Raw genomic sequence first — 14,304 nt, 5'->3', positions numbered from 1 at the left:
CACCTTGGCTACTTTGAAATTCCTCTTTGAATAAGATAAACTCGCTTTCTACTTGGGACAGGCAGTCTCTGAGTATACCCATCGGGGGTTGTGATGTGGATGGGGGGCGGCTGGAGACCCTGCCTGCTGTGATCTGATCAGGAGTGGTTGTGCTTCCTCTCTGCCTCACCGTTATAACTTGGTTCTTAATGTGCTGGAATTGTTGATAAAATTCCTCCAATTTCGGTTCCGTTCCATCGCTATAAATGTTTATGTAGAGATTAAAACTCTCAGGGTCCTCCTCGTCCTGTACTCTAATTTGTTTGCCCCTGTTGATGCCACGCGTTTTGACATTCTTGTAATGTTTGATGAGAGTCTAGTTTCAGCTTTTTTGGTGCCCTGAGTAGAATAACACATTTGTTTTTTCCCCATGTTCGTTAAGGTCTATCAATCTCTGAATTGTTTTTTTCCCCTGTTCGTTAAGGTCTATCAATCTCTGGATTGTTTTTTCCCCCTGTTCGTTAAGGTCTATCAATCTCTGGATTGTTTTTTCCCCCTGTTCGTTAAGGTCTATCAATCTCTGGGTGGGTCTCTGGAATTTTCCTGATTGTGTCCATGTTTATGAGTTTTCTTGCTTCCCTGGATCTGGCATTTTCAGGGAAGGTTATCACTAGTGTGTCAGGCCCCCTGCCGTCTCCGGGTCTCCTGCCGTCTCCGGGTCTCCTGCCGTCTCGGGCCCCCTGTTGTCTCCAGGTCTCCTGCCTTGCCTGCAGAGCTATCCCTGTGTTGTTTCATATTGAAATGCTTTCTCTTATATTTTCCTGTGCGTAATATACGGTCAGTTGTTATTTTAGCAATGTATAAACGTGGAGCCCTTACCTTGAGGGTGCGCTGTGCTCTATTAGGGATGATGGTTGTTTGCTGGGTCTCCACTAGGCGATCTTGTCTTGTCTTGCTTTTGTATCTTGATTTTTCTTAGTCTTTTCATGTCGTGTCTTAAAATCCTTAAAATCTTTGTCCGGTGTGCTTAGTATTTTGTCATGTCTGTAGATTTCCGGGATATGTCCTCCAGTCTGCTCATTATAAGGTATAAACTTGGGTTTGATCAGGAGCTCATCTTGCGGTGTCCCGCTGTGCTCGGTGTCCTTACTCAGGATCAATGGGCATTAAAGACAATATCTCGGGGATATGAGTTTGTCTGTTTACCACCCAAAAGGTTCATGTTAACAGATCCCCACTCCCAGGAAATAAGTTGTCCTATTCAATCAGAGCTATAAGATGTGCTGAGATCGGGAGTAGTAGTGCATGTTCCACAGCAGGAGGTGAGCCGGGGACATTATTCACCTATAAAAAAACAAACAAACCTCCGTCGCGTCACGCACCATAATAAATTTAAAGCCCTTAAATCGCTGGATAAATTACGAAAGGTTCAGGTTGGAATCCATAAAATGTACCATCCCCTTAGTAGACAAGAACACGGTCATATGTACAATAGACCTAAAACATGCGTATTACCTCTTTGCTATTCAACCTTACTGGCAAAAGTATCTTCGGTTTGCGATAAAAGTCCAGAGAGATATCTGCCACTTTAAGTTTGTGTCTTCCCTTCGGTCTTGCATCAGCACCAGGGGTCTTCACAAAATTGATTTCAAAGGTGGTCACTTATTTGAGGAAACAAGACATCATCATAATACCCTATCTAGACGATTTCCTGTTGGTAGCCAACTCGGAGGAAGAATTGCAGAACCATCTAAATGTATCAGTTTCAACCCTAAAGAATCTAGGATGGATTTTCAACGTAGAAAAATCGGACCGGGGACCAGAAAAACATTTCTGGGGGTTCTTCTGGATTCTGAGGCAAGGATATATTTTTTACCAGAGGAAAGACAGAAGATGGTGATGGACAGAATCCGCTTTTTTCTAAAAGGCCGGCATTCCATCAGAATGACGAGGAAGGTTCTAGGCACCTTACGCCCGCCGCCTATCCACCGTTTCTCAATGTCGCCGCTCTCCGCATCCTAAGAATGCAGACAGTGGTGAATGCATTAGTGGATCTAGGATGTGCTATTTCAGTGTTCCCTTTATTTTTTTGAGCAGTGTATTAAAAATTTCTCTCTCCCAGATCCCTCTTAATTCCCCCTCCCCTGTAGTATTTGTCAGAGAACCAAGAGCTGACGCTTGGACCATCTGCTTCCATGCAAATTATCTCACACAGCAGAAGTAGCTTGTAAGAAAATTCTAGCACAAAAGGTTCTACTGACCCAATTAACATAGAAGTATAGTTTCCAGTGACACAGACCTGCGACAATTTACATCTAGTTGAGGAAAATTTAATCCTGAGCTTCAAAAGAATTCAACAGAAATCTGCAGCTTGGCTGGCGTCGATATGGAATATCTAAAGTTCTATACTTCTAATAATAATGGGGCCTATGTTTTAGGTGGCAGGGTCAGCTGGGGAACAATATGCTTGTTTTTCCGTTGCTGTGAGCCCCTCCAGAGAGCTGTGCCGCAAAAGTGCCAAAATAACGGACCGCAGCAATGTCATGTGTGGTCTCTAAAGAGGGGTGAATTCATAATGGAAATTATGGCGTTGCTTGCAAGCTTCTGCGATCAACCAGTGATAAGAAGTTATTCCAGAAGTTAGTGATTCTAATAAAAATATGAAGGCTGGAGCCCAGCCCATGTGATGTCATCCCAGGGGGTGTGTGGGCAGGCCTCCCCCTTCGGCATAAAATACCCCACTGAGGATGGATCAGCATTCATTGCCAGGGGGGTATAGATTCGATAAGCAACGGATCCTGTTTGATAATGGTCAAACCCCCCCCCCCCCTCCAGCTATGCTGAATCGTCTCTGCGATTTTATAGTAAGTTCTTCCTTGATCATTATTTTGTGTAACTGCTTATGTATTGTATTGTCTCCTTTTGTAAAACCTTTTGTATATTTTTCCTAAACACTGCCTCCCTTTTGGATTAAATATAAAATTTAATTGTCATGTTTCTTTTGTTCTGTAATCGTTCCCTCCCCCGGAGCCATAATCGCTACCAGAACGCAGGCGTCCGACCCGGCCTGTATTATATTTCAAGCTCAGTCGGTGGTGGCAGCGAATAATAAGAAGTGGGCTATCGTGAAGATGGCAGTAACCGTACTGGGCATATACACATATTCCCTACGTTGGGATCTGGAGGTGTGTACGCCATACGCTCACTGGGCGCTTGCCGATACCTACGTAGTGAGTAATCGGGGTCGTGTGTGCACGAATCCCCGACGAAATCCTGACAGAGTGATGGCTGCGGTGGGATAGAGTGTGATCTCCCCGGTGTCGTCCCTGTGAATCCCTGACAGTGAGTATGTGAGTAATTTGGAGAAGGTCATGGGTTATGAATATTTGTACAAAGCGCTGCAGCTGGTCAAGCTATCCTGCTGTATCTGAAGTAACTGTGGGAAGTATTATCCTGTTGTAGAGGATGAACCAAGATGTATCTCATATGGAGAGAGATGTGTTTTTCTACCTGGAGTGTATCTTTTAGAGAAAATAACTAAAGGCAAGCATTCAATCCACAGCTTCCTAGTCTCTTCTTTTTTGACTTTTGGATTCTTAACTTTAATGTCCCATTCAGCCTTTCCTGCTTCCCACTGCTATGGTTGGTAAAGAGTGTGGAAAGCCTGCTCAATTCCAAGAGACTGCAGAATCTCCCTCATGCCCTGTCCTATCGCATCAGGGACCCCATATTATATCCCACCACCTTCATGAGTTTTTGAATAGTAACCTTTCAGTAGCTTTCTGCAGTGGATATGCCTTATTCCAACCTGAAAAGAGCTCAACACAAACAAGCACAATCTCATATACCCTTACTCGTGGTATCGGTATGTATTCAATCTGCATTCTCTGAAATGGGTAAAGTGGACGAGGAGTGTGTTTTTGCAGGGTCTTTACAGTTTTTTATACATTGTGCAAGCTACATGTCAGACGTGATTGTGTGTGCTGCCTGCCTGGCACCGTCCATACCATATCTACCAAAGTGCACACACCAGTTTTTGACAAATGTTAGTCCATGGGTTACCTGGGCCATCATGGAGTACAGCATGGCAGACAAAGCTCACTGCCGTTTTTCACAGACCTTCATCAGTCAACTGGGTTTTTTGCATTTTCTACTCCTTTTTTCATGTAGTGCCATCTGCTTCTTTAGACATTTAAAAATATCAGGAGTGACGGTTGCTGCTGAAGACATGGTCTGTATTGTTACCAGACTCTCGACCCCTTTTACTGCTTCCTTGGTGTTTGCTCAAGCATTTCTTTGGGCTTCATCAATGTTGGCTATGGTGAGAATTTTTATCTTCACTATGCCAGGCTTGGTCGGCAACATGAGAGCCTCTATCAGGGTCCACATGCTCTCTGCAGGTTTTATGGGTTTCCCATTTGACATTAGGAAAGATCTACTGTCTGTATGCACATTGGCCGTCTTACCCTTTGCCATTCAACACACCTCAATGAGTGCCTTCAGTTCTGCCTCTTGTGCTAACAGGCGAGGAGCGAGTGGCTCAACTTTTATTACCTCATTGTTACACACCTGTCCCGGGTCTGGGCTCTGCTCCCTTCACCTCGGCCCGCTGCCCTCTATTGTGCTCCAAGTCGGACTTTGCAGTTGGTCCTGCCTGTGACATCATCTCCCTAGGCCTTTTAAGGCCCTTAAGGAAACACACCTGTGTCATTAGATTGATATTCAAAAACCTAGTTTCGTGTACTGCACCTCCTGTGCACGTAACCTGCTTTCATTCCTGCTTACTTGACTTCAGCTGTCCGGCTGCTCCCAAGATTCCTTTTTGTGCCAAGTCATCACTCCTCCACATGCCTTCCTGCCAGATGCAAGGGTGCCTAGGATTTGTGTCCATATCCAGGGTAGAATCAACCAGCATCTTGGTATCTGGATCCATCTACAAAAAAACTCAAAATCTGCGTTAGTAATGGGATCATCTGAAACATGGTCAAACCATGCAGTTTCCTGTTGCAACAGAGCAACGCAATCATGAAATGTGTGTATGTCTATTTCCTTCTCTGTTGGAGAATGTGAAAAGAAGTCCCCTTCTGCATCTTTCCCCCCTTTTCAATCCAGTGGCAAAAGCCGAGCTGGATGAGTGAAAAAACGCAACCGTGTTTTCTCAGCATTTTTGGTAAATGAAGCTAACTTTATTTAACATATACTGTAGACAAAGCACACAAGTATCCTTTACCCAATAAAGGTTGTAAAAATGCTGTAAAAGTGGTGATTTTGATGCAGCGTTTTTACTGCCAAGACAGGAGATATTGGCTGAATGTGAACATGGTTCTGCTCTTTTGTAAGACTGGAGGTTATTGATACCGTGCTGTCTTTGTTGTATAAAGGACATCTGCTCTGTGGAGGGTCGGCTCTTTGGTAGGCGCAGGTTCACACAGGGATGAAGTTCGTTGGTGCAAACAAACAGGCGGTTTATTCCATGTCCATAAACCGGTCAGGGTAACAACTGATAACAGCCTCTTTCTGGCACATAAAGATATAACAGAGCAAACTCAAAATAACAAGTCCATACAGCACGGACTCAGAAGTTTAAATAAAGTGCTTTTCTCTGCCTCCAGCAGAGTCTGAGCAGCACATGCAAGGTCCTGCTCACCTTGCACAACACGCAGACTCTCTGAGACAGGCGAACCTGTCTTAAATCAGGCCTTCCAAGACCTGGACTAGAGGTAAGTGAGCAGCTGATCCCACCCACCCCCCACCAGCTCTTTCAGCTCGTAAAACCCGGCCCTATGATCCGGACCCATTAAACGCCTCTCAGCACTATGTGTGCTGGAGCCTGCTTTGCGAGTCCTAAATCACCAAGGCTTGGCACCTTGGGGACACATACCTCCCATCCACGACCTGTCCGGCTGAAACCTTAAATCTCCCAGCAACAAATTTGTTGGTGCCGTGTCACTGACTACAAGTCTGGTAACTAGTGATGAGTGAGCTTGCTTACCACTACTCGATCGAGCATTGGGGTGCTTCGGTACACATCGAGTATCACAAGTGCTCGATCGCCATGCTCATGTCCCCGTTCCGCATGTTTTGTGGCTTTAGACAGCCAGTAATGTTGGCTACAGCATTACAGTGTATGACAGGCAATCCCCTCATGTTTATTGGCTGTCTTAACAGCTGCAAAACCTGCAGGGCGGGGACTCGAGCATGGCACTTGAGCACCCATGATACTTAATGCATACCCAGGCACCCTGGGTTTCTGACATGCAAAAACAAAAAAATTAGTGATCAATATAGCCACCTGTCTTTATGATGACACTCAACAGCCTTCCATCTGTAACATCCCTGGCGGCGTGCTTGCATAGTGCACTACCTCCCACTATGCAAGACCGCAATCTTACCTGTCAGTCCAGCCTGCTAATCTTGCTCCAGTTCATGCTATGTGCATTTCTCTTGACTGACTGCTTAGGGCGGCGGCCCGGGTACTTCCTGATTCTTATAGCTGCTGTGGGCGCACCCCTAATGCGTCTCCAGCCTATTGCTGTGAGTCACTGGATATTTAAACCCTCTCCACCCAGTAGGAGGTGCCTGAGCAACACCTTCACTCAGTTTGTCTTTGCAACTGTATTGCCAGGTCCTGTCCTGTTATCTCTGACTTCTAGTCTGTTTCCGCTACTCTGGGGGCTGTATTCCCAGGTTCGTTTTTGTATCTCCTGTCTGAACTGTATCCTAGCCTGTTACCTGTTTATCTCTATGTCCGTACCTTCCCTTTTCCTGCAGTATCTGAACCTGCACCTAACTCCAACTCATTGTCTCTGTACTTCTGTTTGTGAGTTTTGTGTCCACTCGCTACTTCATAGTAAGTACCTTATGTGTATCTGGTTCTGCTTGTCCCTTTTCCCTTCCTCCGTATCTTCCTGTATTTTCCAGTCTGTTCCATGTGAACAGAGCCCTGTCCTCTCTGCCTGCACTTTTCAGCCCTGTTCTGCTCTGCCTTGTCCACCGCATCTGCAGTTTCGCTCCGCTCTGTCTTGCCCACCGCTCCAGTGGTTTCTCTCTGCTCTGACTTGCCCACCACTCTGGCGGTTCCGCTCTGCTCTGCCTTGTCCACCGCTCCTGCAGTTTCGCTCTGCTCTGACTTGCCCACCGCTCCGGCGGCTTCTCTCTGCTCTGACTTGCCCACCGCTCCGGCGGCTTCTCTCTGCTCTGACTTGCCCACCGCTCCGGCGGCTTCTCTCTGCTCTGACTTGCCCACCGCTCCGGCGGCTTCTCTCTGCTCTGACTTGCCCACCGCTCCGGCAGTTCCGCTCTGCTCTGCCTTGCCTACCGCTCCGGCGCTTTAGCTCCGCTGTCTTGCCCACCGCTCCGGCGGTTTCTCTCTGCTCTGACTTACCCACCTCTCCGGCGGTTTCTCTCTGCTCTGCCTTGTCCACCGGTCCAGCGGTTACGCTCTGCCTTGCCCACCGCACCTGCAGTTTCTGCTCCGCTCTGCCTGCTCACCGCACCAGCAGTTCCTCTCTGCTCTGCTTTGTCCTCCGCTCCGGCGGTTTCGTTTTAATCTGCTTGTCTACCGCATCTGCGGCTCTGTACCTGTCTCCCAGTCTGTACTGGACCCTATCCAGCCTGTGCTCCAACCTGCTAGTACCTCCCTGTCTGCACTCCAGCCGTGCTTGCCAGAATCTCCCTGTCTGTACTCCAGCCGTGCTTGCCAGTGCCCACCTGTCTGCACTCCAGCCGTGCTTGCCAGTGCCCACCTGTCTGCACTCCAGCCGTGCTTGCCAGTGCCCACCTGTCTGCACTCCAGCCGTGCTTGCCAGTGCCCACCTGTCTGCATACCAGCCATACTTGCCAGTACCCACCTGTCTGCATACCAGCTGTGCTTGCCAATACCCACCTGCCTGTATGCCAGTCTAACCTGCCTGTTCCTGCATTCCCCGGTGTGGGTCAATAACTGTGACCGGTGTCTGACCTGGAGATGCACCTGGTCTCTCTGCTCGGTTCCTCCTTGGTCCACGGAGTCGACTAAGCCGCCGTGCGACCTTGGTCGGATCGGGTTGATACTTAGTTACGCCCCTCCAGGCACTCCTCGGTTCATAGTACAGTGGGATCACTAATCACACTCATGCCAGTCAGTCCGGGCGTGAGCGTAACACCATCCATAGATTCTGTCAGTTGCTTGATCTGTTTTCGATCAACATTGCGTGCAGCAGCCACCACAGCCTCCCAGACACTGTTCCGAGAGGTGTACTGTTTTCCCTCCCTGTAGATCTCACATTTTATGATGGACCACAGGTTCTGTATGGGGCTCAGATCAGGTGAACAAGGGGGCCATGTCATTATTTTTTTCTTCTTTTAGACCTTTACTGGCCAGCCATGCTGTGGAGTAGTTGGATGCATGTGATGGAGCATTGTCCTGCATGAAAATCATGTTTTTCTTAAACGATACCGACTTCTTCCTGTACCACTGCTTGATAAGTTGTCTTCCAGAAACTGGCAGTAGGTCTAGGAATTGAGCTTCACTCCATCCTCAACTCGAAAAGGTCCCACAAGTTCATCTTTGATGATACCAGCCCATACCAGTACCCCACCTCCACCTTGCTGGCGTCTGAGTTGGAGTGGAGCTCTCTGCCCTTTACTGATCCAGCCTCTGGCCCATCCATCTGGCCCATCAAGAGTCACTCTCATTTCATCAGTCCATAAAACCTTTGAAAAATCAGTCTTAAGATATTTCTTGGCCCATTCTTGATGTTTTATCTTATGTTTCTTGTTCAGAGGTGGTGGTTTTTCAGCCTTCCTTACCTTGGCCATGTCCCCGAGTATCGCACACCTTGTGCTTTTTGATACTCCTTTAATGTTGCAGCTCTGAAATATGGCAAAACTGGTGGCGAATGGCATCTTGGCAGCTTCACACTTGATTTTCCTCAATTCATGGGCAGTTATTTTGTGCCTTTTTTGGCCAACATGCTTCTTTCGACCCTGTTGGCTATTTGTCATGAAAAGCTTGATTGTTCGGTGATCACGCTTCAAAAGTTTGGAAATTTCAAGACTGCTGCATCCCTCTGCAAGACATCGCACAATTTTGGACTTTTCAGAACCCGTCAAATCTCTCTTCTGACCCATTTTGCCAAAGGAAAGGAAGTTGCCTAATAATTAAGCACACCTTATATAGGGTGTTGATGTCATTAGTCAACACCCCTCCTCATTACAGAGATGCACATCACCAGATTTACTTCATTGGTAGTTGGCTCTCAAGCCTATGCAGCTTGGAGTAGGACAACATGTATAAAAAGTATCAAAGTGATCAAAATACTCATTGCCTAATAATTCTGCACACAGTGTATGGGGGTGTTGCACTTGGGACACTGGCCAAGGGGGGGGGTTCACTATGCAAATGGATTGTGGGGCGTTAACAAAAAGGGTACAATCCTGTTTTAGGAGTAGGAGGTTTAATGGTTACTATGTGCCAACAGGGGGCACCACATACACAACAGGTCTCCACCCAATCTTGGGTACTGATTCCTACATACACAACATGTCCATCCTTCAGGGACAATGTACAGGGTGGAGTCAAACTGGGAGCGGCAGGGGAATAAACGCCATCTTTGTTACATAATTTAACATACTAAAACTTATCACCATGTTTTTCTTCCTCCAACTCGCCTCTAGTTGCAGATTTAGAGTTCTTCCACCATATCTCAGCCTGGTCTAGTAAACCAACATCATTTAAACAACCTTGCTGTTCCTCCAATACTTCCAACCTTCATCAAATCTGCCACGCGGTGGACAACCAAACACTGAACAAAACCTAGGCATTTTCTGCACAAATTTCTTTTCTTTCAAAACAGGAATACAGAACTAGAGACACAAACCAATGGAGACTCATACCTTTCACTATGGATTGTATACTCTATATAGCATCTCTACCATGCTCAATCTGTTTCTTAGTAAACCGATTACCCATCTTCTGTTTCAGGAATACAGGACTAGAGTAAAAAAAAACACTCCATGCCTGACTTATAATCAGACGAAAAGTATCAGCCCCTACGTCTAGGAGCCGGAACCATATGCATTTCCTTAGCAATACAAGAGGCTGCTGACAATCACCAACATCTGCTCCACCGGATGCAATCAACTAATCACTACAATCCAATCCCATATACCGATGACCAGTGAAATACCAAATCCACACTCCCCATACAACACAGAAGTTCAACACCGTACACAAGGTCTCATCAGGGTTCTTTGTCTAACAATAATGGACCCACTTAATAAGAACAGATCGAATGACCTGCAGACAAACTTACCCAATTCAGGCCAGAACCAAGAGAGAGAGAGACAAATTCAGGTCGTATAATAATAAAACTTCTTACCTTGCTGCGGCGGTCCTGATTTGTCAGTCTGTCTAGGCGCCAGCAAAACGTTTGGATAAAGCTGTCCTTTAAATTAGCGGGTCCCTGTTCATTGCGCCAGGTTTTGTCATCGCCACATTATGTGAGACGTTGTGTAAATTGTAAATTCAAATACGTGCACGGAAGAACTACGACTGATACATTTGAGCATCAGGCTAGATCTGTGTTTATTACATTATTGGTCAAGGTTTATATATGTTATTAGTATTCATACTTTAAAACAATATAATTGGCTCAGCTTACCTTTAAATAGGTGCTGGCATTAGCATACATGCATCTAATTGGCTAAAGGTAACACTACTGACACCCATCTTTCTGACTTCCGTTTCTCTGTTCTCTCTGAGTCTTTAGACAAAGACATTCCAAAAGACTCCTTATCTCACACGCATACCAGCTAAAACTCCATCCTGGTAAGCAGAAGATGCACGTATAAAAATCAAAATAGAGTTAGGATAGATAAAGTATAACTCCTGCTTTCACAGCACCATAGTAAGAGAAACATGTCCATGTCATGATGCTTCCACCATGCTTCACTGTCTTCAGAGTGTACTGTTGCTGAATGCAGAGTTTGGGAGTCATCTGCTGCACGCTCTGCGGCCCTTGGACCTAAAAAGAACAATTTTACTTTCATCAGTCCACAATATGTTTCTCCATTTCTCTTTAGGCCAGTTGTGTCCTTTGGCAAATTGTATCCACTTTAGTATATGTCTTTTTTTTAACAGTGGGGCTTTGCGGGGACTTATTCCTAAGAGATTAGCTTAACACCCTGCTTCTTCTGTCACAGTACTCACAGGTAACTGGAGACTGTCTGTGATCATCCTGGAGCTGATCATTGGCCGAGCCTTTGCCATTTTGTCTATTCTTTGATCCATTCGGATGGTAGTCTTCCGTTTTCTTCCTCATCTCTCTGGTTTTGCTTTCCATTTTAAAGCATTGGAGATTATTTTATCTGAACAGCCGATCGATGTCTGCACTTCTTTATAATTTTTAGCTTCTCCAATCAACTTTTTAATCAAAGTCCGCTGTTCTTCTGAACAATGTCTTCAACGACCCATATTTCTCAGGCTTTCAAGAAGAAATGCATGTACAACATGTGCTGGCTTCACCTTAAATAAGGGCCCCCTGATTCACATCTGTTTCTTCACAGAATGATTGACAGCACTGATTGACCTCCACACTGATATTATATTGAACACTCCCCGTACAATTAATTATTCAGATACACCGACTCAAAAACCTTCTGATCATGAATGCGGAATCTGATGGTTTTCTTACAATCTACTGCACCGACTGGTAAATTGTCTGACATGTGGTGATAGAATTTATACCAAACACAGGGATTAATCTGGATAGTCATATTGAACTGCTAGTATTCTGAACACTATTGTATATAACGATAATACAATCCAATTATTAATGCAGAAAAGATGGAAGAGGTGAGAACTCTACAAGGATGAAGTCATAATGTGCAAAACTTGAGAAAAAGATCATGTTTATGTCAAATGTCTAATAAAGTGGAATATATTGTGTATATATGGAGCTATTTACCAGCATCTCCTCACACAGGATTACGCAGTAGTGAGGAAGACCCCGGGGGGCCAGAGCCCCATCACCAAGCCTCCTCTGATCTCACCAATACACGAGAAGAAGGAGAAGATCCTGGAACTGACCAACAAGATCACTGAGCTGCTGACCAGAGAGGTGACTGCTGGGAGATTATACACTGGAGGATTCTGGGAGATTATACAGTATACAATGGAGGATTCTGGAGGTTGAGAGGAGACTGCTGGGAGATTATACACTGGAGGAGTCTGGGTGATGAGAGGAGACTGCTGGGAGATTATACAGTATACACTGGAGGATTCTGGGTGATGAGAGGAGAAGAGACTGCTGGGAGATTATACAGTATACAATGGAGGATTCTGGAGGTTGAGAGGAGACTGCGGGGAGATTATACACTGGAGGAGTCTGGGTGATGAGAGGAGACTGCTGGGAGATTATACTGTATACACTGGAGGATTCTGGGTGATGAGCGGAGACTGCTGGGAGATTTTACGGTATACACTGGAGGATTCTGGGTAATGAGCGGCGAGGAGACTGCAGGGAGATTATACAGTATACACTGGAGGATTCTGGGTGATGAGCAGAGAGAAGACTGCTGGGAGATTACACAGTATACACTGGAGGATTCTGGGTGATGAGAGGAGACTGCTGGGAGATTATACAGTATACACTGGAGGATTCTGGGTGTTGAGCGGAAAGTAGACTGCTGGGAGATAATACATTATACACCAGAGGATTCTGGGTGATGAGAGGAGAGGAGACTGCTGGGAGATTATACAGTATACACTGGAGGATTCTGTGTGATGAGAGGAGACTGCTGAGAGATTATACAGTATACACTGGAGGATTCTGGGTGATGAGAGGAGAGGAGACTGCTGGGAGATTATACAGTATACACTGGAGAATTCTGGATGATGAGAGGAGACTGCTGGTAGATTATACAGTATACACTGGAGGATTCTGGGGGATGAGCTGAGAGGAGAGTGCTGGGAGATTATACAGTATACACTGGAGGATTCTGGGTGTTGAGCGGAAAGTAGACTGCTGGGAGATAATACATTATACACCAGAGGATTCTGGGTGATGAGAGGAGAGGAGACTGCTGGTAGATTATACAGTATACACAGGAGGATTCTGAGTGATGAGATGAGACTGCTGGAACATTATACAGTATACACTGGAGGATTCTGGGTGATGAGGGGAGACTGCTGGGAGATTATACAGTATACACTGGAGGATTCTGGGGGATGAGCTGAGAGGAGAGTGCTGGGAGATTATACAGTATATACTGGAGGATTCTGGGTGATAAGCGGAGAGGAGACTGCTGGGAGATTATACAGTATACACTGGAGGATTCTGAGTGATGAGCGGAGAGGAGACTGCTGGGAGATTATACAGTATACACTGGAGGATTCTGGGTGATGAGCGGAGAGGAGACTGCTGGGAGATTATACAGTATACACTGGAGGATTCTGGGTGATGAGAGGAGACTGCTGGGAGATTATACACTGGAGGATTCTGGGTGATGAGGGGAGACTGCTGGGAGATTATACACTGGAGGATTCTGGGTGATGAGAGGAGAGGAGACTGCTGGGACATTATACTGTATACACTGGAAGATTCTGGGTGATGAGAGGAGACTGCTGGGAGATTATACAGTATACACTGGAGGATTCTGGGGGATGAGCTGAGAGGAGAGTGCTGGGAGATTATACAGTATACACTGGAGGATTCTGGGTGATGAGCGGAGAGGAGACTGCTGGGAGATTATACACTGGAGGATTCTGGGTGACGGGGAGGAGACTGCTGGGAGATTATACAATATACACTGGAGAATTCTGGGTGATGAGCGGGGATGAGACTGCTGGGAGATTATACAAAAAACCAGACAATGTGAACTGAGGTCTAAGATGGCAGACATACAAGAAACAGAGGCATGTTCACACTAGCAAAAAAGAAGCAAGACAAAAATATATCTCATACCCTACCATCATTATATATAAATGTAAAGCAAAGTTGCATAATAAATATAGGGTACTTAGTGAACTATTTTTGATCAAAAAAAGTATACAAGCCGTCCCACCAGCGGCAAGGTGACCCTAAATTGGGACGGTACCTATACTGCCTATATTAAAAACCTTACTGTATATCAAAGTTGAAATAATGCATATAAAAGGGTAGACAAATAGGACCGGGTCCCAACTCCAGACCACCTAGGCCCGTGGTAAGCTACATATATACCAATCAGCTCAACAAAGGGCATGCCACACCCTTAAATTGCACAGAATGCAAACAAGTCAAAAAACCAGACAATGTGAACTGAGGTCTAAGATGGCAGACATACAAGAAACAGAGGCATGTT

General features: G+C 45.8%; 1 protein-coding gene across 1 annotated transcript in view; it reads left to right on the top strand.

The window, feature by feature from the left end:
• The window catches only part of LOC141258706 (uncharacterized), a 98,308-nt gene that overhangs the window by 42,154 nt on the left and 41,850 nt on the right, over positions 1-14,304 (top strand). Inside the window, exon 4 of the mRNA XM_073673728.1 lies at positions 11,946-12,080. Coding sequence (XP_073529829.1) covers positions 11,946-12,080 — 135 coding nt within the window. The remainder of the gene's footprint in view (positions 1-11,945; positions 12,081-14,304) is intronic.

Source organism: Phyllobates terribilis, unplaced genomic scaffold (genome assembly GCF_046119375.1).
Source record: "Phyllobates terribilis strain yellow unplaced genomic scaffold, ASM4611937v1 Scaffold_3__8_contigs__length_932513732, whole genome shotgun sequence".
NCBI lineage: Eukaryota > Metazoa > Chordata > Amphibia > Anura > Dendrobatidae > Phyllobates > Phyllobates terribilis.
The sequence above is the reverse complement of the archived record's forward strand: the minus strand, read 5'-3'. Positions and strand labels throughout refer to the sequence as shown.